Genomic DNA, 27,311 nt, shown 5'->3' on the forward strand with positions numbered 1-27,311 from the left:
CTTCCTCGCTCCCAGCCTCACTGGCGGGGTGGCCGCCCTCAGGATGCTTTGATACAGCTGTGACGGATCCATTAGAGACCCCCAGGTGACTGACAGATGCAGACAAATTATTAACACCACAGCTGCCATAAGACATCAGCAGCTCGCCGCTTATCACACAAAGCCCTGCACAGCAACGCATGTCATCCTGGAACGCTGCTGGGAATGTGGAGCCCACCTGCCACCCGGGGGAACGGGCTGCCTCCATGACCGCTTGCTGCTCCAGTGGCCCTGGACTTGAGCTAGTACGGCACCGGGTGCTGGCGGCACAGCGGCCATTCCGCAAGCAGCAACGCCGGCTCCTTCATCATGGCAGAGCAGGCAGCAGTGGCCTGGGGCACGATCTGCTTACCGACAGCTCCATGTGTGTCTGCAGCTTGCGAGGGGCTGATGTTTCCCAGTCTGCCTGACACAGCAATAGAGGAGATGTTGCCAGGTTACGAGAGGGGTTTATTCTATTCCTCTGCTTGAAATTCTTGTCTAGGGGCTGTGAATTTTCTGGCAAGACTGCAAACAGAGGAGAATCAGATCCGAAACAAATAAATAAATTGCTGCCTTCCACCAGTAATAAAAACAAGCTCAGGAAAGGCACCATATTAGCTAGCAGCAAAGAGCAGATCATGAAGATCATGTGGCCTTTTGAACATGGCGATGAAGACAACAATCTCCACTGCTTTTCAGGGTGACCCCAGCCCAGGCATTGCTGTGTTGGGATACCCACAGGAATTACAGAAATTTCGGGAGAGTGGGTGTTACGTCTCCCCTCCCCCTCCCAGTCCTTCAGAAGCAGTATGCCTCGCAAAGGAGCACAAGCTTATTCAGGACATGAACTAAATGGTTCCTGAGGTTCTGGTTGACTGGAACTGATGGCACTAGTGATCTGGAACCAAACTGTTACGTGTCAGCATGCTTGGCAAGGTGGCACTGGGACTGTGTATTCAAGTTTTTTTTAGACCACAAAAGCTCACAGGTAACACCGGCTCCCATCTTGTGAGCCCTTTCTCAACCTCCCTGCAAGACGACGTGCTTTTTCTTTAAAGTCCACACCAACAGTCGGCTGCTGCACTCGGTAGGGAAGCAGCAGCTTTCCCTGCGCTGGGGCTACTGACCCGAGCCCGTGCAGAGCCCGCTATTCCCATTCCTGGCGAGGAACCCCGTTACCGCGTTATTTCACGAAATGGCACCGTGTAGCTCGAGGCACGTTCAAGTAGCGGTTTGCTCGAGAAGGCTTCAGGCAAACGACTGCGAGAAGCCGTGGGGGCCTGCGAGCCGCAGCGCCGCCCGGCCCCCGCCGCACCCCGCGGCTCGGGCCCTGCGCTCCCGCGCACCACAAGGCCCTGCCCGCCCCCCCCACGAGGCGCCGCGGCGCAGGACGAGGCCGGCGGCCGAGGCCGCCGCCACCCCCCCGCCCCCGGCCGCGGCTGTGGCGGGGCGCGGCTGCCGGCTGCGGCGCGGCGCGCAGTCCCCCCTCGCGTCCCCCCGCGCTCCTCCGCCAGCACCATCGGCACCGAATGGCAACGGCGCGCCCGGCACGGGCAGGGCGTGCGCCAGCCGCGGTCCCGAGCGCGCCGCGGTCGGGCACCGAGCCGAGCCGGGCCGGGCCGGGCCGGGCCGGGCCGCGCCGCGCCGCCCGCCCAGGGCCGTGCCGAACCCAAGCGGGCCCCGGCCGGGCCGCCCGCAGGCCCCGAGCGCGGCGGCGCGCATGCCCGGCGCGGCTGCCGTGAAGGTCAGCCGTGGCCTAGCGGGGGACGCGCGGGCGGAGGCGGCCGGGCGCGCGGGAGGGAGCGGCCTTAACCCCCTCCGCGCCGCGCAGCAGCCGCCGCCGCACCGGCGCCCCGGGACCCGGCGACCGGGAGCGAGAGCGAGCCCGCCCCGGGGCGGCCGGTGCGCGGAGCGAGGTGCGGGGCCGCGTGGCCCGGGGCCGAGCCGGCCCGGCGGGGGGGGTGGCGACGCTGCTCGCGCCGGGGACGGCTCCGCCGGTCCGCGCCCCCGCTGCGGACGGAGCTCGGGGCCGCGGGGCTCGGCCCCGCTCGGCGGCGGGAGCCGCCCCCGAGAAGGCGCCGCCGAAGCCGGGCTTCCCGGGCTGCGGGGAGCAGACGGAGCCGAGGCGGGCGCTTCGCGGACACGTTGCGAGCCCCCGGTCCCGCGCTCGCCCTCCGAGGCAGGCGCCGGGCGCGGCCGGCAGCGCTGCGGGACCCCGCGCCCGCTGCACGGGCTCCGGCCCCGGCCCGGTCGTCGCGGCCAGCGCTGCGTCGTCAGGGCGGTTTGCGCTAGGAATGCAGGTTTTAGGGTTTTTTGTTTAATACGTTATACGTAGATATCTAATCATTTAGGATAACAAGGTACAGCTGCTCCCCTCCCCATTAATAACCGGCGCCTCTACCGCACTAGGAAGCACGAGGACCTATGAGGAAGCGTTGCTGAATTTCAGTGGAACACAATAGAATACGTAGTGCATTCTATCTGGACGTTCTTAGCAGGAATTATAGAAAGAGATTTCTTGAATATCAGATTACAAGGTCAGCCATTTGACAGTTAGGGAATGGCAGCGTCATTGCAACCACAGACCGAACGAGTAAAAGTCCTGAAGGAAAAACCAATTATGTAAGGATAAGACTCAGCTCTTTCTTAGTACTACTGCAGTTCTCAAAGTACTTTAGAAAACAGTATAACTAGGTTGTTGTTTTTTTTTTTTCATTGTCGTTGTTGTTGTTTGTTTTTTAAGGTAGAAACTAAGATACATATGGATGGAATTGCCTTGACCAACATTACCCAGCTAAGAATTAATTATTTCCTGTGTTCTTCCACTCACCGCAATACTGTGAAGGACAATGAGTGTGTAATACCTCTACACAAAAGGAAGAAGCTTACAGTGCAAGAACGGCTTCTCCCAATTTTTCATACAATTTTATTTTAAATCATTTTTTTCTCTTTTCCCCACATTTTCTCATAAAAGCATAGAACACTTTATCTTCAGGTACTCTATCAGGGAGTGTAGTAATAGGACGAGTAATGGCTTTAAACTAAAAGAGGGTAGGTTTAGACTAGATATTTGGAAGAAATAGGGGGTGGTGAGACTGGAACAGATTGCCCAGAGAAGTTGTGGATGTCCCATCCCTGGAAGTGTTCAAGGCCACATTGGATGGAGCATTGAGCAACCTGGTCTAATGGAAGGTATGGCCCATGGGACTATGCCCAGGGGGGTTGGAACTAGATGATCTTTAAGGTCTCTTCCAACCCAAACCATACTGTGATTCTATGAAAACAACTGTGTTCTAAAAAAAGTGCATGGTTCAACCCCAGTATCATTCTCTTCCCCAGCTGCTACGGCTATCCTGGCAGCTCCCAGCCATTTGTGGTGTACATGACAGTGGCACAGGACTGACTCTGCAGTGCTTGTGTAGTGCCTTTACTACTTCTTGGAGGCTGAGCATGCTGTGGGGACCTCCTTCCATCCCTCCATTGCTCTCTCCAACCTCACTTTGTACTATATTCCTAACACATTTCATTTCAAGGAAAGCCTGACATTCTTCCTCCTTACTTGAGGTTTAGGAGGCTACCTTTTCTCCCACAAATTTGCTTTTTTTCCTACTTCTATGCTAGTATTAAAGCTTTTAAAATTGTTAAACTACGCTGGTCAGGCTACAAAAGATAAGGTACAAGTTGGTTTGGGATATGTTTGCAGCTGCTTTCATTTTTTTTTAATCTACATACAGATCATTAAAGAAGTACATGAAAATAATATTTGCTACAGAGGGGCATGGTTTGCTACGTGGTTTGCTACAAAGGGGCATACAGTTTTCACTTAAGTCAACAAGGCTCAGAAAGTTAAAGTATTCTCAACAGTTTTGAAATTTATGCAATATGGCATAGAAAATGTACTGAGAAACAGACAGAAAGTGTCCCTAGATTGAGGCTCTGCTTATTCTAAAGAAATGACAATATGTACTTGAGTTCAGAATTATTTAGTATTCTCGTTAACAATACAGATAATGAACTAGAGAACATGCTTATTAAATTTCCTAGCAACATACAGTTTGGAGGGGTTTGAGGTATGCTGTGAGAGAGGATCAAAAAATCCTGAGAAGCTGGTGACATGGTTTGAAAGAATGGGATAAATTCAGTCAGAAACGGCACAAGCTTCCACATCAAGATAGGAATCAACAACTACATAAACAGAGGAAGGAGAACAACTGACTAGTTTTTTCAGAAAAAAATGTCTGGTGGTATAACATCATAAGTTGAATGTGAATTAACAGTACTACGCTGACACAAAGAGACAAAAAAAAAAAAGCCAGAAGAATAGTAACAGTGAATGCTGCCCCACTTGTCTCATCCCCTTGGTGGCAATATAAGCAGTGACAATGGGTTCTAGATTCATATTCTTCTTCTCCACATTTTGTCTGTATTCTTCCCCATCCCTCTTCCTCCTCTGCAGGGCACAAACGGTCACAGCTCAAGATTTCCCTAAGGCTGCAAAATGAAATTTTTCAAATATTGCTGAGAAACCCTTCCGAAGTAATTCTTCTGCCATCTGAATTGTTGTCTCAACCAGACTATTCTTTGCAATTTGGGGCTCCGTGTGTCAAAGAAAATCTGTGTGGGAGAAATCAAGATGGTTCAGGGGAGAACACTAAGTGTGACAAGAACTGTAAAGCCTAAGGAGGGAAAGAGAAAATTATAGCCAAAAGGCTGCTTCAAATTGAAAACGAGCTACTCTCCATATCCATAGTACAAGAACTAATGGATTGAAATTTTCCCCAGGATGATATAGATTAGATATTAAGGGAGAGTACAGCAGGAAAGGTACAGATGTTTCATAGAATCACAGAATAGTTTGGGTTGGAAGAGACCTAAAGATCATCTAGTTCCAACCCCCCCGGGCATGGTCCCATGGGTAGGGAGACCTTCCACTAGAGCAGGTTGCTCAAAGCTCCATCCAGCCCGGCCTTGAACACTTCAGGGATGGGAATCTCCATCACTGAAGGTCTTTAGGAACAGGTTAGAAAAGCATCTGCTCAGAGTGATGTAGCTGGTGTTGATTCTAACTTGGGTCAGGACAAATAACTAACTCCCAAAGGTCCCTTTTGCCCTATTTGCCTCCATGAACTGTATGGAATTTCACAGGACAAAGATACGGCTTTTCTCTAGCCGGAATGATTTTTCTTGGCAGACTTTGCAGATCTGCTGCAAACAAGCTTAAGCTGATCAAAAAGGGTCTCTTAATTTTTTTCTATTTTGGAAAAAGAATACATATCTGATTGCTACAACAATATAGGAATAAGGAATTTGCATATGCAAATTGCTGCCAGCTCCCCTTTGAAACTTACCAAGTATCATACAGCTTTTATACTCTAGCCTTTTACATTCTCCTTGATTCATGTATCTTCAACTACTATTTTACATAACTGTCTCATAGACATACCCTTTTAAATTAGATCTTTCTACTAACCATTTTTTCAAATCTATCTGGAATGAAGAAATACTATAAGCGATTTGTAGCATGCATAAAGAAAGAAGATTTGAAATAAAGGCAATAAAGAATAAATAAAGGCAAAGAAAAGTGTTGTCTCCAGAGAGAGATGTTCCAAATATTCTGCAGAGATAGACATAATTAAAAACTTATGTCCTGACTACTTTAAAAGCAATCACAGGCAACAGCAGGGACACCAAAAGATGGAGGAAAAGATATGTAATACTATAGGATGCAAATATCAACTATACTTTCATTTTACTCAACCCTGCACAGTCCTGTGACCTCACAGTAAGCTACTTAGCCCCGCTGTGCCTCTGCCTTCACTTTTCCATCCTCCCAAAACACATTTTCCACAGCTTGTCCAGTGACATCTGTGCCTGATTTTTCACGTCCTCTTAGCAGAGGAGCAAAGTGGTACAGGCAGTCCACGCTAATCCTTTCATTTTCAAGCCAAGGGCCAAAGCAGAGCTGCAAAGTATTATACATTAGTAGGAAGACTTTGGTTCTGGAAGGAGAATAGAGAGGAGACTGTTGGGGGTATGGATTTCTGTTTTTCAAAAGTGGACAAAACAAAGGAATCCTTGGGAATCAGAGAAAAAGACCAGCCAACAGCCCCCCTACACGCATACATCTACTGCCCCCTAGACCAAAAAGGGGTAGTTGATAGTTGATCAACTTCGTGATAGTTGATCAGAATGATCAGTTTGGAGTATGTTTGGTAGCAGCATCATGAAGAACTCACCTGCCATCACTAATGGACAGAACACAGACGGGGGAACCACTGGGTCAAAAAGTCTAGCACTGTATAATCAATAGCAGCCATGTAGTATATAATCTTTTCAGACATGAAGTTGTCACATTGTACTTCAAGGCTTGGTATCCCTATAGGACATCTGCTAAAAAATTTCTTTGAATTACCTTTAAGTACATCTAGCTATTCTCATTTGTTCTTCTACCAACTTTGTCCCTAGCGGTTCTTTATGTCTAATGTTTATGTTTTGAAGCATTTACAGACAGCAGTCATACCCACACTCAGCCATCCTTTTGCTAGGTTAAACAAGTGAAACTCATATTTGGTCTCTTCAAATAAAAATGCCAATTTCTCATCGTTCCATTGGGTTTTTCTCTGTCAGCCCCAGTTAACCTGTCAAGAACATGGATAAACAGGATTGTAATCTGAAAGGCCAGGTACTGGTATGGTATTAGTACTTCTCTCACCAGCAGAACACTCAGTCAAACTTTCCTAGGTTCCCAGCTACCTTCCACTATATTATTGATGGTAATAACCCCAAATTCTCCTGCAAGTGGGCTCATACACTAGGCTTTTTCTCCTCCTTAATTACCTGTCATTAGGTAAGCCTCCAGCTTACAGTGCCGATTCCTGTTACAAGTCCCTGAGAGCATGACTATGCACTGTACTGTCATCAGAGGCTGGAACTAGATGATCGTTAAGGTCCCTTCAAACCCAAACCATTTTATGATTCTGTGATTCAGAGTTTGTCTGATTTCATCTAGAAATACGATTTCATCATATTGAACATCCAGTTCAATATGATAACTTACTCTCTTCTAATTCAATGATACCTGTCTAATTTGCATCATCAACAAATTTCATTATTACACTTCCTGTTTTTTGTGCCATAGGCATTAGCGAAAATATCAATTAGCATCAATCCCAAGGTAAATCCTGAAAAAACTACAGTCTGTGTTCTGTGTCATCTTTCCTCACCTGCCTTGCAATTCTTCCGTTATTATCTGTTTTCTGAATCCGAACTAAATTTTTAGATAGCACTGCATCAAAGGCTTCGCTGAAGTCTAGATAAATAAGACATATACTGTTTCCTTTGCTTAGAAAATTAGCTGAGAAAACTATTAGGTTAGTAAACGTTCACTGTTTTTTTTATCCTATCTAGCATTTATATCCTCCTCATTCTCAGTTATTTTCCCTTTCAAAATTTATCCTTGAGCCTCATATGAACTTAGGATCACACTAATGCAACTGTCTGGAGTACACTTGCCCTTCTGTAATATAGGAAAACCAACAGGATTTCCTATTTCTGTATCAGGAAAAAAGATTTTTTGAAAGCCCATTCTGATTAACATTAATTATGATACAATTACATCTTGGTCTCAGTGAAAATCATTTGAAAAGTATCTATAGTTTGAGCAAATCAATAATAAGTAAATACTGACTGAAGGATGTATTAATAAACAAAGCTATATAAGACGTGAGAAACGGTCTCAGAAAAAGCACTAGGAGAGTGGAGAAAGCACATAACCAAAGAAGGAAAACAGAGCAGTCTTGGCATAGACCAGCTAATAAATTCACCTCTCATTTCAACTAAACTAGTAGAACAATTATTAAGTGAATAAAACCACAACAGACTTAGAGCACAATGGAACTGAAAGTGGTAAGTAATATTGTTGATTACATATATATAAAAAAAAAATGCATTGCCAGACAAGGCCCAAGTGTCTTTTTAAATGATTTTATTTGGCAGAGTAATTACAACAATTACAGATTACCCCCAAGAAAAGTCAATGTTAATCTCAAACGGTACATAATTACAGCAAACATCAATGACTTTGGAAAATGGCAGCCAGTGGTAAAATGGCAAATGTAACTTAAATGTAATGTAGTAGAACATATGTCTGAAATTCTTAACATGAACATAATTTGTATGTTACTTCTAAGCAAAATAAAAATTGGCTGAGAGGTTATAAACAAAATGTTGCGAACATGATAAAAACAAGTGGAAGAAAAATTAGCTACTAAAGACTCTGACAATGGTTGTTATACACAAGAGAGTATTTTGTTTTGTGTTTTTTGTTATTTTGTTTGTTTGTTTTTACCATCTTCAGAGATCTAAACAAGGGAATAAAAGACATGATTAAATTCTCAAAAGATTTTGGGGAAGTTTCACAGCCAGTGAGGACAGAGGATTAAAAAAAAAAAAGCAAGTGGGCCTAAAATGTTGGAAGATTTAGGCTGGAAAAACACAAGCAGGCAGTGGAAGGTAAATCCTGAGGTGAAAGAATTATATGTCTACAGTAGAAGGTAAGAGAGTTTTCTAACCTTTTCAGCTCTCCATTCTCCTAGTACATAAATACATACATGAAATCACAAGAATATGGAAATGCTAGGCACAGCAACTGATGGCACAGGGACATGATTACAGTGCTCAGGCTTCAGCTGGGCAATTAAGTTTTCAAACAGGCTCTTTTTCAGCAACTGAGTGTTGTGAAACTGGAAAACATCCGTCTCCAGCACAATACAGTGTTTTCCCTCCTCGTCTCTCTCGCCATACTATAGACACAGCAAGTTGGCAGAGGACAGCTCAGGGCAACAAACTGCATTTGGCAATAAGGTCGTGAAACTGTACAATATGCACAGTAACGTACTGCCTATACTCCCAGAGGAAGAAAAATAAATAAATCTAAATGACAAGGGACTTGAATGGTGGCACAAGTGACTTATTAACTGCACCTTAAAAATGCAGAGGGTAGAAGAAACTTAAGTTGAATCATTATGGTGTTCAGTGTTTAAAAAAAAATAATTTGCAGGAATATGCTGGTAAGACTCAAATAGCAGAGAGGTGTGTTCGTGTGTGGATGTGAACTGTGACAGGGAAAAGAGTTACTCAGTGCATGTTATATCGTATTACCTGTCACACTCCACAGTTCTTCCCATTCTTGGTACTCGGTTGTGTCTAGGGCCCGAGAGTACTAGGCAGTACAGATAAAAGTATATGGTCTTTGGCCTTTACAGTTTAGAAGTGAAGTTGACAGATGGAAATAGAAAGGGTGCACAGGAACAGAGAGAGCACTAATCATCATGATAGGCAGTGGACTTGGCGCACCAGCTGTCTAGCCTTGCTTATTTTGAATAGCCACCAAATTCCTACTCTCTGCACCCCATCATCAGCACCTGTTTCCTGACCAATTTATACTCAGCCTGCAACTTGAAACCATAGAAACAATGTTCTTGTAGGAAATTTTACTCTGTTCTCTTTTAGGAAGCAAATGTGCTTCATTCTTCAAAGAGATTCCCTAGCGCTCAGATGCTACAGACAAGCTAGTACATGCACATATGATACAGCAATGCTGAATGTTAGTTATAAAAGTGATGGCAAATAGTAAGGCACAAATCTCTGCTAAGGTTATACAGAGAATTTCTAAATTTTAGTTGTAAGCCCAAAGATATATATATATATATATATATAAAGATGATTTCTTTAAATTTATGTAGTTAAGATCCCAGATATTAACCTTGACTATGATATTCACCTACTCTAAATAAGCATAAAACAAAGTAAAAAATATAGCGTAAAGTATATGTAATGGAAAGTCAACCACTAATATTTCAGCCATAAGGAATAAGGCAAGCAGAATATAGGAAGAAAAAAGTTACAAAGAAAACACTTGTCATAGTTCTGTCCTTTAGAAAAGCTTCTTTTGTCTATAACATAACTGATTCCTTTGTTACTTCATCTGACTTGTAACAATTCTTCCACTTACCGGATTGTTTTAATGCTTTTTTTTCCCCCCAGTTTCTCCACCTCCTTCTGCCATTTGAGTTAATCCTTTCTCTCCCTAATCAAATTCCTGCCATTGCGTATCTCACTACTGCAATTCTGTCTGTTCTGAACTTGGCAAGTACTTTTTTACTCTGATAAAATCCATTTTTTCTGCATCCCTCTGTCTTACCATTTGCTGATTTTACCCCACCCTACAACAGCTTTCCCATGTATTTATAATCTCACTTAACTCTGGGATGCTTTGCCTCTATCATGGTGTTGCAAAAAGTCAACAATCACAATTCACATTTAGAAATATTTTAGAGAACAATCACATGAAGGCCTACACCCTTCTCCTTGTTACGGCCTTTTTCAAAGGCTTGTAATTGTTCTTTCCCATGTCCTCCTTTATATGTTAACTCCATTGATCTATGTAAGTACCAATTCTGTGGACCCTCTTGCATGCTTACGGGACGCAGCTCTCTGACATTTCAAACCAGACCAAGTCTAGACTACCTTCAGAAAATGACTCCGTTCTGTCTGGCAGCTGTTGAAGAATGGACTACATACATCTAAAATGGTTAACAGTCTTTCAGCTTCTAATCCTTTTGCAGTCTCACAAAATAAAAGTGCTTAGGAACCTGACTGCAGCAGGGACCCAAAGACAAAGCATGAAAGAGAGCAGGAACCAGTCTTTTAGTCATCTGGCTTTGGCTAAAGGACAACAGACACTTCTTAAGACTTACAAAGATTTAACAAATTCTCTTGATTCCTGTAGCAACAGTGCAGTTACCAGCTCCTAAACCTCTTCCCCCTCACAGAAAGCTGCAGGATCACCTACACAGTAACTGTTAGTGCTGCACTGTTTCCTTTCTGATCCTAAACATTCACTGAATTCTAAAGCAGTGATAGCTCGGGACTGGAGGCTGTGCTGGATGGATGGATGAAGAAACTTAAAAACAGAAGAACAAACACTGCTTATTAATGTCTATACATAATATATACAAACACATACAGAATGCTGCTTCTAAAATTTTTGCAGTCACTTTGAATTCACCACTATTCCACTAATGCTTCTGCATTCCACATATTAAAAAAAAAAAAAAGCAAACTATGCTTGGATCCTGCTTGTCATCCCTGCTAGATCTAAGTCTGCTCCTTCAGAAGAGCATTACAATGGGTTTAGAAGAAGTGGTGCCTGTTACATATAATTTGTATTAACAGTTTCTTATGTGGTAGATCTAGTGCGAGTAGACCTGTCACTGTTCTTACACAGCTCTCCTTTTCTCCCTTAGGCATAAGAACGGAGCGCCCAGATAACTCCCTGCATACACTTTGTTTCCTGTTTTTTCATATTTGTCTGTCTACTCGTTTGAAAGAATTAATACTAGAAACTCTGATGCCGCTTCAGCTGCTTTTCTTATGAGAAGTTGCAAACAAGTCTTAAGTAGTGGCAATTTGTGACTGAGGAAGGAACTCATTAGATGGGAACAACAGCGCACAATTGCCTTGTTTTACACAGGGAGCCAGGTACAGTGCCGCGCTACTCGCAGCTCGCTCCCTGTAGCTGCAGGGTCAGAGCACCTGAACGTGCAGACAGCCTCCGCGCCAGGTACAATCCGCGAGAAGCCTGGAGCCTGCGCTGCTGAGCTCTGAACAGAACCTTCCCTGTAACGCCTTCGCGGAGTATTTCCATGGGAACAGATACATGCCTCTCCTGTTGCCGAGGAGACACAGCCACTGCTTTTTCAGACTGGTGAACGTTGTCCCCGAAGCATTTCAGCATCTTTAAGACCATAAGGGGTTTTGCACAGCCATAAGCACCTCCCTTCCAGTTAAACATGTCCGTCATTCTCCCCGTTCCTATTTTTCAGAACCTGCTTTAAGCACTTTGATACGATGCAACAGATTATTTCCAATAACTGGCTTTGATATCAACATTTTAAAGTGACATTGCCAAATTAAACACCTCCATATGCCTGGAAGTCTTTCCTGCTATTGTTGGGGCGATTTTTCGGATTCGCTTTCGCTGACCTAACATGCAGTAAAAACAATTCCTTTCTCTCCAGGGGTTTCCTTCGGTATGGATCTGTACTTAGCGAAAAGCTGCGCGGCAATTCCAGCGTTCATCTCTCCTCCATATTCCACCACTTCTGCTATGTTTACATGGAAAACGTGTTTGTAAAAATCAAAGGGCTCTCTGTGCGCTTGAGGCCTCAGGAGGGCGGCAGCGCTGGATGGCAGCGCACACAAAGAGGCAGACTCCTAAAACGCTTCGGAGCTCGCCGTCAGTCGAGCGAAGCCTCGGCCAGCACAGACAGCGCCCCACGCAGCTTCCTACTGCCCCTGTGTGGCAGCCTCCAGCAGCCAACTGAGGCACAACCAGCGCAGGGGCTGAGCGGAGGGGGCAGCCGCGCTGCCACGCGGCAGGAGCAGCAGGCTTAGCAGAGCAGTTCTCGAGCTTCTGTGGCGGAGCACAAGGGGCTGCAGGCGAGAAGCGTCCACCTGACTGCCACAGATTCTCTTCTCAGGCTCCTTCCTCCCTCATACAAATTTCCCCCCGTCCTTTTAGGGAGAAAAACAAACAAACGAAAAACCAACCAACCGAAAGCCTGGTAGCTGAGAATTAGCAGTCTGGGGAGGGAGTGACAACTGATATGGGAACAGCGAGCCCTTGCTCATCTGATGCAGGGCAAGAGGAACAGCTGGAGACTACTGTTCAAAGAAGCAATGGATGGAGTCTCCCATACCGGGGGAGCCTTGAAACTTGGGATTTCTGTCAGCAGAAGGGCGCCTTCTCCACCCGTATATCTGAATTTACAGAAATTTACAGTGCCCTACCAGTCAAAAGGAACAAGCTCCAGGTTCTAAGGAAGATTTCAGAGCCACCTGTGCTGGACCATGCATTAACACCCAGAGAAAAAGGCGCATGACAATTGTCGGACACATTTCTGCAATCATCTGCCAATCATGCTGTCACAAGAGGTTTGTTAACTACAGACCCCGATCCAGGATGTTGCAGGGACACCACTGAGGCTTCACTGAGGCCTTGAACCATCACCCCTTGCTGCTCATCCAAATGGCAAATAACAACACTGCCTAAGGAGTCATGGAACAAATCAAGAGGGACGAGAGTACTGGGGGCAAGGGTGAAGGACACAGGACCCCAGGTAATCTTCCTGATCTTTTAGGTGCAGGGGAAGGTTTAGGTAGGAGCAGATTTATCCTGCAAGTTGAGTACTATGTGCTATGTATATCAGACTAGGAATCCATGCCCTCAGATAAAATGACATTGCTATCTTCCTCATTTAGGTTCTTCAAGAACAGGACAAAATCCCTCTATCAACCTCTGTCGGGTAAACTAAATACAGTGAGTGACCACAAGGAGTCACTCTAAAACAGTTTTAACTACACCTTTAATCTCTTTATATGTCTCTTCTGAACACATTTTCATATTCCAACAGCCTTTTTAAAGTACAACTACTTGAAGCGGAACCTTTATTACAGTAAAATGTAGTGATGTCCCTAGAATGGCATCCTTCTTGGACCATTTCATTCCTTCACTACCACAATCCCAAAGGCCATTTGCAACTATACAAACTCATCTTTGTTTCTGACTACACGATCCTTGTATATTGCCACACTAAAAACTAAGGTGTTAAAAGGAACATAATGTATACATCAACTATATAAAGAGTCCAAATTCATAGAATCACAGAATGGCTCAGGTTGGAAGGGACCTTAAAGACCACCTAGTTCCAACCCCCATGCCATAGGCAGGGACGCCACCCACTAGATCAGGTTGGCCAAGGCCCCAACCAACCTGGCCTTGAACACCTCCAGGGATGGGGCATCCACAGCTTCTCAGGGCAGTCTGTGCTTCACCCTTGCTGTGAAGAATTTCTTCCTAACATCTAATCTAAATCTATCCTCTTTCAGTTTAAAACCATTCCCCCTCCTCCCCAATATTCATCACTGCATTAATTATATCATTTTACATCTCCTTCCACCTGCATGCAAAGACTCTACTCTGTAACCTCAGTGCCAGCACAGCTCCAGTGCTGGTTCACAGACATAGTCTGTCACAAGTGCTTAAACCAGTCAAGAAATACATCCACCCCTGCACTGCACAGCCCCTGAGGTCTTTGTTGAGTAAACAAAGCAGTAGAGTTCTTCAAGGGAGTTTTGAGGCTCAGAATGAGAATTACCTGAGCCTGTAATATCTAAGAAATCTTACCACTGCCATTGGCTTTACAAAGAAAGATAAAAAGCAGAAGTAATGTAAAATAAAAGGTAAAATAAGTGAAAGCTCCAACAAAATGCAAATCTGCAGAATGCTGTCATGAGGTGGTACTTATATGTAACACTGGAATGAAATGTTGGGCTTTACTCTCTCTACCTCATCTGATTTAGATAAACAAAACAAAAAAAAAAACCCAACCAAACAACCCAAAAAAACAGAAACAGAAAATAAATAGTTTGCTAAGAAGACAAAAGCTAGTGCCAGACCTGCAGTGCCTCTCAATTATGTTTCTACAGTCACAAGTCCTGGACCATAAAATCATTAACTATCACCCCATTGCTGGGCACCCAAAAACTCTGCTTTCAAAGCTAAGATAATATCATTTACCTCCACTACAAAGACGAAAAGTAAACCCGAAGGAATGGATATCTATTCCCAGCCAAAAGAACGGTGTTACCAAAATGAATACACAGCATTATATGAGTCTTAACTCATATTAAGTCTATGTGATGAGAGCTACATTGATTACAGGCATCTAGTTATTAATTTGGCCTTCCTATGAAGTTCAAAGTGAAGGAACTTTTTGTGGGGCTGCAGATGTGAGGAGATGAGGGCAAGGAAATGCCTTAAAGAAAAGGATGTACCTGCACCAGGAGAATTATAATAGTTCTGTTAGAAAGGACGTACAAAGATCGAGTCTGACTACCTGACCACTTTAAGGCTAACCAAAAGTTAAAGCATATTAATGAAAGCATTATCCAAATGACTCTTGAATACCGATAGGCGGTGAGCATCAACCAACTCACTAGGAAGCCTGTTCCAGTGTTTGACCACCCTCACAGTGAAGAATTTTTTCCTAATGTCTACCCTGAACCTCTCCTGGCACAGCTTTGTGCTATTCCCGTGCATCCTATCATTGGTTGCCAGGGAGAAGAGACCAGCACCGCCCTCCCCACTTCCCATCCTCAGGAAGTTGTAGCAAGCAATGAGGTTGTCTCTGAGCCTTCTTTTCTCCAAACTAGACGACCCAAGTGTCCTAAGCTTCTCCTCATAGGACTTGCCTTCCAACCCTTTCACCAGCTTTGCTGTCCTCCTCCGCATGCTTTCAAGGACCTTAACATCCTTTTCAGATTGTGGAGCCTAGAACTGAATGCAATGTTCAAGGAGTGGCTGCACCAGCACTACATGTAGTGGGAGAATCACCTTGTTTGACCACCTGGCTATGACGTGTTTAATGCATCCCAAAACGCAGTTTGCCCTCCTGACTGCCAGAGCACACTGCTGGGTCACGTTGAGCCTGCTGTTGACCAGCATCGCCACATCCCTTTCTGCTGAGCTGCTCTCCAGCCACTTGCCTCCCAGTCTGTACCTTTATCTGGCATTCCTCCATCCCAGGTGCAGAATCCAGCATTTACCCTTGCTGAATTTCATGCCGCTGCTGACTGCCCAATGCTCCAGTCTATTTAGACCCCTCTGCAAGGCCTCTTGTTCCTTGAGAGAGTCAACAGCACCTCCCAGTTCAGTATCATCACCAAACTTGCTGAGGATGCCTTCAGCTCCTGCATCCAGAATGCTGAACAGAACTGGCCCTTGAATTGAGCCCTGGGAAACACTGCTAGTGACCGTCTGCCAGAGAGATGTAGCCACACATCATTACAACACTTTGAACTCTAACGTTCAGCCAGTTCATTGCCCAGCATGGCATGACCCTGTTCAACTCACAGTTGGACAATTTGTCCAGAAGGATGCTGTGAGGGATAGTATCAAAGGCCTTACTAAAATCCAGAAAGGTTAAATCCACTAACTGTGTAACCTTATCATAGGAGATCAAATTGCTAAGGCAGGACTTTTCTTTCATGACCCCGTGTTGACCATGCCTGATAATAGCTTTGTTCTTTTAAATATCTTTCAATAGCATCCAGGACAAACTTCTCCATAACTTTTCCAGGTGTTGAGGTTAGACTAACAGGTTTGTAGTTTCCTGGGTCTTCTCTCGCGCTCTTGGTAAAACATTAGCTAGTTTCCAGTCAGCTGAGACATCCCCAGTCTCCCAAGACCTTTGTTAAATTCTTGAGTTATAACATAGGTTAGTTATAGCATAGTTAGTTAGCTAACTCTTTTAGTAGTTGAAGGATAAACCTTTGCATTCCTTGGTTGCAGGAACAAGAAGGAACATGACCCACATGCTATCTGCTCAGATGCACTGCTTTGTTTTTACAAGAATAGGGCCTGTCCCTAGTTGAATTAATTCAACTATTATTGCCTTAGTTGAATTAATAATCTTTGGTAACAGGAGGAAAACCATCACCAAAACTTCAATCCTGGATTTGAAGAGAGCTGACTTCAGACTGCTCAAGGAGCTAGATAGTAAGGTCCCCTGGGAAACTGCTTTTAAAGACATTGGGGTCCATCAGTGCTGGCCAGTTTTTAAGCACCACCTCCTAAGAGCACAGAACAGGCAATTCCAAAGTGTCAGAAGTCAAGGAGGAGGGGCAGAAGGATGGCTTGGCTGAGCAGGGATCTTCTTCAAGAGCTTAGGTGGAAAAAGAAAGTACATGGCTGCTGGAAGCAAGGTCAGGTAACATGGAAGGACTACAGGGATGCTGCTCTCCTTTGTAGGGAGAGAATGCAGGCTGCCAAAGCTCAATTAGAGTTGAAGCTGTCCAGTAGGGTGGGGGACAATAAAAAAGTCTTTAAGTATGTTAATGTGAAAAGGAGGACCAGAGCAAACATTGGTCCGATACTTGATGAGGATGGTCACCTCACAAACAGGGACACAGATAAAGCAGAGATGTTTAATCCATTTTTCGCCTCTGTCTTCAACACCAGTGATGGGCTCTGGGACCCCAGCCCATGAGTTGAAGGACCATGACTGTAGGAACGATAAACTTCCAGTTAATCCCAAACTTGTGCAGGATTTGCTGCTCCACCTGGATGCATACAAGTCCATGGGGCCTGATGGGATTAATCCGAGAGTACTCAGAGAGCTGGTTGATGTCATCGTGGGACCTCTCAATTATTTTTCAATGGTCTTGGGAACCTGGAGAGGTCCCAGTTGATTGGAAGCTGGCAAGCATGGTCCCAATTTTCAAGAGGGGCAAGAAGGAAGGTCCTGGCAATTACAGGCCTGTCAGTCTCACTTCAGTGCCTGGTATAATTATGGAGATTATTCTGGGACTTTTTGAAAAACACCTAAAGGACAATGCAGTAATTTGTCAGAGCCGACACGCATTCACTAAGGGAAGGTCATGTATAACAAACTTTATTTCCTTCTACAACAAATCATCCATCTAGCTGACTAAGGGAAGCCAGTTGTAATCTTTCTGGATTTCAGTAAAGCTTTCAATACTGTCTCTCACAATATTCTTCTGGACAAAATGACCAGAATACAGTTAGATAAAAGCATAATAAGATGGATGAGCAATTAGCTGGCAGTTTGGGCCCAGAGTGTTCTTCTAAATGGGGTTACATCAGGCTGGTGACCTGTCACTAGTGGGGTTCCCCAGGGCTCCACTTTAGGACCAGTCCTCTTCAATGTTTTCATAAATGATTTGGATGAAGGACTTGAAGGTTTTTTGAGCAAATTCGCGGACGATACCAAATTGGGTGGAGCTGTTGACTCCATCGAGGGTGGTGAGGCCTTGCAGAGAGATCTGGACAAATCAGAGAGCTGTGCAATCACCAGCAACATAAAGTTTAACAAGAGCAAGCATCAGATTCTGCACCTGGGAAGGGGCAACCCTGGTTATACAGAGTGGGGGATGAGATGCTGGAGAGCAGCCATAAGAAAGGGATCTGGGGGTTCTGATCGACAGCAAACTGAGCACGAGCCAGCAGTGTGCCTTGGTGGCTGGGAGGGCCAACCGTATCCTGGGGTGCATCAAGCACGGCATTGCTAGCTGGTCAAAGGAAGTGATCGTCCTGCTCCGCTCCGTGCTGGTGCGGCCTCACCTGGAGTACTGTGTGCAGTTCTGGGCACCACAGTATAAGAAAGATATAAAACTGTTAGAGAGTGTCCGAAGGAGGGCAACAAAGGTGGTATAGGGTCTAGAGGGGAAGACATATGAGGAGCAGCTGAAGTTGCTTGGATTGTTCAGTGTGGACAAACGGAGATGAGGGGAGACCCCATCTCAGTCTACAACTTCCTCCCGAGGGGGAGTGGAGAGGCAGGCGCCGAGCTCTGCTCTCTGGGGACCAGCAATAGGACCCAAGGGATCGGCTTGAAGCTGCGACAGGGAGGTTCAGACCGGATATCAGGAGAATGTTCTTCACTGAGAAGGTGGTCAGGCACTGGAACCAGCTCCCCAGGGAAGCGGTCATGGCACCAAGCCTGCCTGAGTTCAAGAAGTGTTTGGACAATGCTCTCAGACACATGGTCTGATTTTTTGGGTGGTCCTTTTGAGACCCAGGAGTTGGACTTGATGATCATTGTGGGTCCCTTCCAACTCAGATATTCTATGATTCAATATGTAAGTATACAAATATAGATTGTAGTACTTGTGCATATGCTCTTTCACTGACCTGAAGTAACATGCCTTCCATGCATACACAAATCCTAAAAATATGAGCAATCATCATGAAAATATTATAACTCTCTACTCACTGTAAAGGAAACTTATGAGGACTAGTTCAGATACAGACATAGACAGTTAATCAAATAAACCATGTCTTCTTTATGTACTAGTAATGCAGGGTGGCAGAATTTAAACCGAGAAATCACAGAGTAAAATAAAAAGTGTTTTGAGTAACCACTATTTAACAAGTACTGAAATGCACAGTTGCAAAATGACTGGTGTTTGTAAACTGCTACTCACTACTGTGATAAAAAAACTACTGAGCAAACTCCATGAACAATGATTATGTCAAAAGCAGCACTATCTGAAGAACACTGCCTCACTGATTTTAGCTGGGCTACACAGCCCTTGTTCTCCTCATGTTTCAAGATTTTCTTCACAAGTTAGAGGTAACAGAAGTACTGTGATGGGAGAACACTGTTCAGGTTGAGAACCAGTCTTACCCTCATTTACAGGTCCCACAAGTTGCTACAGCAAAACAGTGAGGGGAGAAAGAAACAAGAAACAGGAATAAGCAGCCAGGACAGATTGGGAACTTATTAAATGGAATTTAGCAATAAAGCTGAATTATGTGAGCCCATAACTTAAGCATTTTCAAAGAAAGAAGCAGAGCAGTTGAGAACAATTTTACAAAGAAGGAAGCAGGAAAGCTGAAGAAAATTCACAGTAAGATTCACTTGTAACTAGCTGTGTTTGTAGGCATTTGAAATAAACTAATTTGGGTTAACGTAGCATAATCAGGAAAAGAATAACAGCAAGATTGCTACATGTTGCTAGCTCAGTCCCAGCCCTTCAGTAAGAGTGAACTATCTAAGTATTACTCTGAGCTGGCTCTGTGCCCTCACAGCCCACACAACCAGCCATGCCCTGGGCTGCACCAGCAGCAGCGCAACCAGCAGGCTCCAGTGAGACCCCACCTGGGCACCGCCTTCGTGGTGGGGCCCCCAGCACCGGGACGCGGAGCTGCTGGAGCGAGCCCAGGGGAGGCCACGAGGATGCTCGGAGGCTGGAGCAGCTCTGCCGTGAGGAGAGGCCGAGGGAGTTGGGGTTGTTCAGCCCGGAGAAGAGAAGGCTGCGGGGAGACCTCACAGCGGCCATCAGTGCCTGCAGGGGCTGCAGGAGGGCTGGGGAGGGACTCTTGGGCAGGGGGGGTAGGGATAGGACACGGGGTGACGGCTTTAAACTATAAGAGGGTAGATTTAGATTAGATGTTTGGAAGATATTCATCATATTGAGGGCAGTGAGGCACTGCAGGAGGCTGCCCCCAGGAGCTGTGGGTGCCCCATCACTGGCAGTGCCCAAGGCCAGGCTGGATGGGGCTGGGGGCAGCCGGGGCTGGTGGGAGGTGTCTGTGCATGGCGGGGGGTTGGAACTAGATGGGCTTCGAGTTCCTTTTCAACCCAAACCATTCTGTGATTCTATGATCCAGGCCTACTAGATGATATAATCTGAGACATCTCTGTTCTGCTTCCCTCCAAGGCATCTTCATACTTGCATGGAACTCAAAGAAAACCCTGATCTTACCAACGGCTTCCAGGAACCCCAACTATCCACATCGGACAGAACACCCACAGCACAACTTGCTAAGAAAAACACAATCAGGCTTTTGAAGTTTTGCTCTTATTTTGGTGAAAACTGATTTCCCAAAAAAGTTCTCCTAACTTCACTCCTCTTCTCATCTAAAGTACACTCCGTAAACAGAACCAAAGTATTTTTATATTCAGTTTTAAATCAGTCCAGAAGACTTGCACAGGTATGGGAAAACTGTAAGTTCAGAGAGCTAATACACTAAAGAAACCACACAGTCAAAGATGGGGGGAGTTACAGCTATACTGCTTAAACTCTTTATTTTCTTTAAAGCTGCTTAACAAGGACTGACGTTTGGAATAAAAGAAGCATTTATCACTTACTATCCTTGTATTTTTAATGAAGACTGTGGAAAAATACACATTTCTGGCATCAGAACTCAGACCAAATGTCCACTTAGCCAATGATTAGTACCAGATGCTCAAAGAAAGACTATAATAAATAAAATAATAATAAATTTATTTTCATAGAATCATAGAATGGCCTGGGTTGAAAAGAACCTTAAAGATCATCTAGTTTCAACCCCCCTGCTCTGGGCAGGGTTGCCAGCCACTAGAGCAGGCTGCCCAGAGCCGCATCCAGCCTGGCCTCGAATGCCTCCAGGGACGGGGCATCCACAGCCTCTCTGGGCAACCTGTTCCAGTGCCTCACCACCCTCCGAGTGAAAAACTTTCTCCTAATTTCTAACCTAAATCTCCCCTGTCTTAGTTTAAAACCATTCCCCCTTGTCCTATCACTACCAACACATGTAAACAGGCATTCCCCCTCCTGTTTATATGCTCCCTTCAAGTACTGGAAGGCTGCAATGAGGTCTCCCCAGAGCCTTCTCTTCTCCGAGCTAAACCAGCCCAGTTCCCTCAACCTTTCTGCATAGGAGATGTGCTCCAGCCCTCTGATCATCTTAGTGGCCCTCCTCTGGACCCGTTCCAAGAGCTCCACATCCTTCTTGTGCTGAGGGCCCCAGGCCTGCACGCAGTGCTCCAGGTGGGGTCTCACAAGAGCAGAGCAGAGGGGGGGACAATCACCTCCCTCTCCCTGCTGGCCACCCCTTTTTTGACGCAGCCCAGGACATAGCTGGCCTTCTGGGCTGCAAGCGCGCACTGCCGGCTCATGTCCAGCTTCTCATCCAGCAGGACCCCCAAGTCCTTCTCCGCAGGGCTGCTCTCAAGTTCTTCTTCATCCAGTCTATATAAATACCTGGGATTGTCCCAGCCCAATTGCAACACCTTGCACTTGGCCTTGTTGAACTTCATTAGGTTCTCATGGGCCCACTTCTCCAGCCTGTCCAGGCCCCTCTGGATGCCATCCCTTCCCTCTATTGTATCGACTGCACCGCTCAGCTTGGTGTCATCTGCAAACTTCCTGAGGGTGCACTCGATTCCATCGTCTATGTCATTGATAAAGATGTTGAAGAGCACCGGTCCCAAGACCGACCCCTGAGGGACACCACTTGTGACTGGTCTTTTCTGCAACTACATAAGATATTCAAATAAATATTCATCAGATATTCAAATAACCATACTCCACTGCATTATTTTCTCTACACACTTTACATATAAACTCATCAACATTCAGTTCACAGAATCACAGAATTGTAGGGGTTGGAAGGGACCTCAAGAGCTCATCGGGTCCAAGCCCCTGCCAAAGCAGGTTCCCTAGAGCAGGTTGCCCAGGTAGGCATCTAGATAGGTCTTGAACATCTCCAGAGAAGGAGACCCCACAACCTCCCTGGGCAGCCTGTCCCAGTGCTCCGTCACCCTCACCGTGAAGAAGTTCTTTCGCATGTTGGTGCGGAACTGCCTGTGCTACATTTTGTGGCCATTGCCCCTTGTCCTGTCCCCACAAACCACTGAAAAGAGGTTGGCCAAATCCCACTGTCTCCCACACTTAAGATATGTGCAAACATTGATAAGATCCATGTTCATTCTGCCATATTATCATCAAGTTTGAAAAAAATTCATCCACAGTTCTTAAGAAACAGGTTTAGGCTCTACTACACAGAATAACGTCACATCATCAGCTAATTTTATTGCTTTGTTATTTACCTCTTTAGAAATCATTTATATAATACACTGGCCACCAACAGGGGACCAAAATGGTAGTCCTTCTGTTACAAAAACTGAACATTTATCCATACTTCTGCTTCCTGTTAAGGGATGCAGCCAATACGCAGCCACCCCTCAAGCAGCGTCAGGACCCAGAGATCCCAGCCCAGTGTGCCTGAAGACCCCTTCTGCCCACCTGATACCCCAGCCTGGATCCCCCATCCTCATACCCACTCCACAGGTCTCCAGCTTGCCAGCCAGTCCTGCTTTTACTTTGCTAGCAAAAAGATGCAGGTAGTCATACACCCATCTCACAGACACCTGTGGCAAGCGTTCTGATTTTGGTTGGGATAGTTAATTTTCTTCATAGAGGCTCATTTGATGCTGCATTTTGGACTTGTGGTGACGCTAGGAGTGATGACACACTGACATTTTGGTTGCTGCTGAGCAGTGCTCTCACAGAGCCAAGGACTTTTCTGCTTCTCGTGCTGCCTTGCTGTTGAGCAGGCTAACGGGTGCACCAAGACCTGGGCGGGGGACACAGCTGGGAGAGCTGACCCAAAGGGACGGCCCATACCCTGTGGCATCACGCAATAAAAGCTGGGGCAAGGAAGGATGAGCGGGGGACTTTCAGAGCGATGGCGTTTGTCTTCCCAAGAAACCGTAACGCACGATGAGCCCTGCTCTCCTGGACGTGGCCGAACGTCTGCCTGCTGATGGGAAGCAGGGACGGAATTCCTTGGTTTGCTTTGCTTGCAAGCAGCTTTTGCTTTACCAGTTAAACTATCTTTATCTCAACCCGCAAGATTTTGCACTTCTACCTTTCTGATTCTTTTCCCATCCCACTATGGGGCAGTGAGTAAGCAGTTGTGTGGTGTTCAGCTGCCTGCCTGGGTTAAACCACAACAGCAGGCAAAAAAAAGCCTCCAGTCAGGGAATTTTGCTTAATTTAATTTACTGACAACTAACAAACCTTTAATTACTGATTCTAGTACTGAGAAATAAAAATAACATGTACGGAAAACACCTCAGCCTCACTCTGGATGTTTCCACTTTCCAGTTTCCAATCCCCCTGCCAGACGTTACATTCAGTCCCTTCGGTGAGGCGGCAGGCAGTGCAGGAGATGGGGGTCACTGCATAGGGGTTCCTTTTCTTTTTTTAGCTCTTTTGTTTCTTATTCATCATTGGCTCTTCGATGGGCCATAGTGCCTTACAGGCACACCTTCTCCTTTTGTGTCCTCACTCCTAATCATTGTCCTCTTGTACACATTTTGTTTCCTCAGGTGTCTCTCCCATTCTGCTCTGGTGTTTCCTCACCCTTCTTGGATATCTTCTCTGCTCTCGCGTTTCTCTTGCTCTGCTCCGGCAACACTGCTTGTTCCTGCTTGGGCATGTTCCTTCCAGCATCTCTCCTACCTCTGCTCATGTCTCCCCTTGTGCCTGGCAACTACTGCCCTTTCTTAAATATTTTCACAGAGGTGTCCTGCACTCCTCTGACTGGTTCTAGTTTTGATGTGCGGTGGATCCATTTTGTATGCTGCTGCGCTGGCTGGAAGCAGCTATGACCAGCACAGGGCAACCTGTGACCTCCTCCTATACAGTCACTCCTGTAGCACGTCCCCACAAACCCTGCCGATTTTGCCCAATATAGCGCCCCACACTCACGAACCCCCTGAGTACAGTACAAGCCCTCTGTTCATCTCATAGGCCTGCCCAGACACTGGACCACCTATCTACTGGCAAGTGCTCAGTTTGCTTGAGATCTGCCAGCAGATTACACGTGCACCCCCTGCCACACACACCAGGTCTAGGGAAGACACACACTCATCTCTGCAGCTGGCACCTGGCACATGGGCTGCGACCTGCAGCTGCTGCTGCTGCGACGCTCGCTCATTTCACTCACGCCAGTCCCCCCACAGCAGCTGGTGCTTGGGACACATGCCAGACCCAATGGTGGGACTTGAGATCCTTACCTGCTCTGGCTAGCCCTGAGACTCCCCCTCACTCCAGCTGCTGGCAACAAAGCCCAGGGGTGCCATCACCCCCAGTTGCTGGCCCCAGATTCACTCATGCTGGTCCCCACAGCAGCTGCCATTCCAGACACAAAGTCTTTGAGATCTGTGGAGATGCTCCCAAGAGATACGGGCCCTCTAGCTACTGACACTGAGACAACCACTTGCTCCTGTGGCAGACACCACAGACCAGGGATGGCTGCACCCCTGGGTCTGACTCCACTTGCTGGTATACACTCACGTCAGTCTTGCCAGTTTGTGGCACCTATTCTTTACAGAACTCACACATAGGGTAGAGAGATTACACAGAAAGTTAAGAATGGATTTAATAAAAAGATAGGATAGACTGTGACAATCAGGCACAGGTCTCAGCCAGAGAAATGTACTGACCAGCTACTGTGTGCATGCAGGTGACCCTTTTCATACCCTCTTCTCTCTATCCTCCCACTTTGCTTCTCCCCACCCCACTACCCATAAACATTTCCTAGTAAGTTTTGCATAATTCCACAGGCCTCCAAACCCTGATGTTCCTCTTGTTTCCCCCTTATTATCAATTACCAAGTCCAGGGGAATCCTCTGCAAAGCTACGCCTGTAATTTCTTAATGGCTCATCATTAAGTGACTGCAGACATTTGGTCTTTGTCTCCATTATCCCTTAAACTAGCAGTTTGTGTCTTTGTGGCTTTGTTTAGCACTTCCCGTATTTCATTGTTATCCCCTTTGCACTGAAAATATCCTTGACAGGATAATATTAATGAAGGAGAGGTGCACTCTCACCTTTTGTGTACCCTTATATTTCCTACTTTTCCTAACTATTTATGTGGAATTTTCCTTGTTGACTATGTACATCCCTTATTAGACTTTACGTTCTTCAGAAACCTCACTGAGAGCATTTTCAAAAGCCTTAAGGACAATGCACTGACAGGCCTGCTCTTATTCACAAGATTCTTCAAAGAATTCTAACCCTAATAGAACAAGGGCACAACAGATGATAGAATAAGAACATAATAGACCTGTGGGGCACTGTTTGCCTCTGCAGAAGACATTCTCACTCATTCTCTGCAATGGCATACTTACGGCACAAACAGGACACTAATTCTTTGAAAAGACAGGATGCAACTAATTACAACTTTGTGTACAATTTACAATGTTAAATACACCAGCACAGAAAGATGGCTGCAGTACTTGATGGAAGCATTCACTCAGAATTAAATGTGAAGGATTTACAGACAGCCTGACAGAAGGTATTATAGACAGCAGTTCTCTTCCTCTTATCATATTGCAGCCAGTGTTGATCACATCTCAAGAAAGTATACGGCAGAATTAATAAAGATACAGATATAGGAAAATTAGCTATGAAATAATTCTCTTATGAAGAGGAGCTGAAAAAAGGGCTTTTTTTCAGGAAAAAAGGGCCGCACACTTTGAGGAGGAAAGTGTGTAGATTCAAGGCTACTACTGAGACAAAACTAGGAGTACATTACCTTGTTACAGAAGATCTAGGTGACCACCAAAAAAACCGGGGGCAACAAATTCAAAATTAACATAAGCTTTTTCATGCAGCATACAGTTAGCCTATGGCACTTGCCAAGAGATACTGAAGATGTATAAATGGGTCAATTACATATGGAGCATCCAGTTTTCTTCACCCTAAGACCACACAGCAAAAGTTTTACATGCCATACAGCCAGAAGACACAGACCACCACATACTTTAGAGGATGACTGAGAGAGGAAGTAGCAAACAGTCCACAGAAAAGCTCTAACAGCAGAGGTCTCACATATTCCACCACACGCAATTGGGACCCAACTGGTCTACACATAATACTGGAGACCTAGTGTTGGCATTCCTGGCAGTCCCTGCTTGTTTGCTTCCTTCCTGAGCTAGATCTGGACTACTAAGAACAAGAATTGCACCAAAATTACTTACAAACTATATATAGACAGCCTTGTACTAAACAATTAGATTCATACATGAATATCCAGAGCTGTAATAGTAAGTATTAAGAGGAAAAAAAGAGAAAGTTTGTAAAGAGCAAAGCCCACAGAACAAAAGCCAAACTCTACTGAGAACTAACACAAACCTTCTGTGAGGGGCAGCTTATTGCTTAGCATTAATCATGAGAGATTTGAAAGACTGTTCTAGGGAGCGGCAGAGTATTGGACTATTTTTTTAATAAGCACTATGAAATATCAATAATGTCCCCAATTTGCTGTCACAAAGCAAAGAACAAGTGTCAATTGGGGAATGTAGTTAAAAGCAAAGGTACCTCCACAGGGAAGGATTAGTCAGACAATATTCATCAGTGTCATTCAGCATATGGGAAATTAATAAAAAATCACCTCTAATAAATTGGAGTGTAGGACAGATCTATTGTATCAAGACCTAAAAACATCTTATTAAGATAGATTCATTCAAATAATGTGTGTACTTAAATGCAAGGAACAATCTAAGAACAAAGGATAAAGAACTTCCCCCTAAAGCAAGAGATTTTATCTTGAAAAGGAGAAACTCTGAAAAGCAGTAACTCTGAACTGGAAGTAGGGACCACAGTGGGAAAACAACTCAAACCAAATTACTTACCCTACTGTGGCAAAGAGAGTCAGTGAAACTCTTGGATTTATGGAGAGAAGAAACTAAGGAGAGAGGGATGATTTTCTCCATATGCCTTAGCCACTAGAGAAGTCCATGTGGGAACACTGGATAAAGTAGTGTCATGTACAATTCACAGAAATGTTGAAACAATCCAGAGGTCTGTGTTGACCATGGAAGTCTTAAATAATGCAACATGTTTAAGGAACTAAACGCAATGTTCTG

The 27,311-nt window shown here is 45.4% G+C and overlaps 1 protein-coding gene across 10 annotated transcripts in view; it reads right to left on the reverse strand.

Annotated features, from left to right (window-relative positions):
* Positions 1–27,311, reverse strand: part of SMARCD3 (SWI/SNF related, matrix associated, actin dependent regulator of chromatin, subfamily d, member 3) — a 110,016-nt gene that overhangs the window by 74,715 nt on the left and 7,990 nt on the right. For 6 of the 10 annotated variants that reach the window (XM_013201161.3, XM_013201160.3, XM_013201159.3 and 3 more), the window contains exon 1: positions 392–826. The exons of the other annotated variants lie outside the window; for them this stretch is intronic. In XM_013201161.3, the coding sequence (XP_013056615.1) occupies positions 392–670 (279 nt within the window). In that variant the 5' untranslated portion in view covers positions 671–826. Of the gene's footprint in view, positions 1–391; positions 827–27,311 lie in introns of those variants that run through there. 10 annotated transcript variants of the gene reach the window in all.

Source organism: Anser cygnoides, chromosome 2 (genome assembly GCF_040182565.1).
Source record: "Anser cygnoides isolate HZ-2024a breed goose chromosome 2, Taihu_goose_T2T_genome, whole genome shotgun sequence".
Classification (NCBI taxonomy): Eukaryota; Metazoa; Chordata; class Aves; order Anseriformes; family Anatidae; genus Anser; species Anser cygnoides.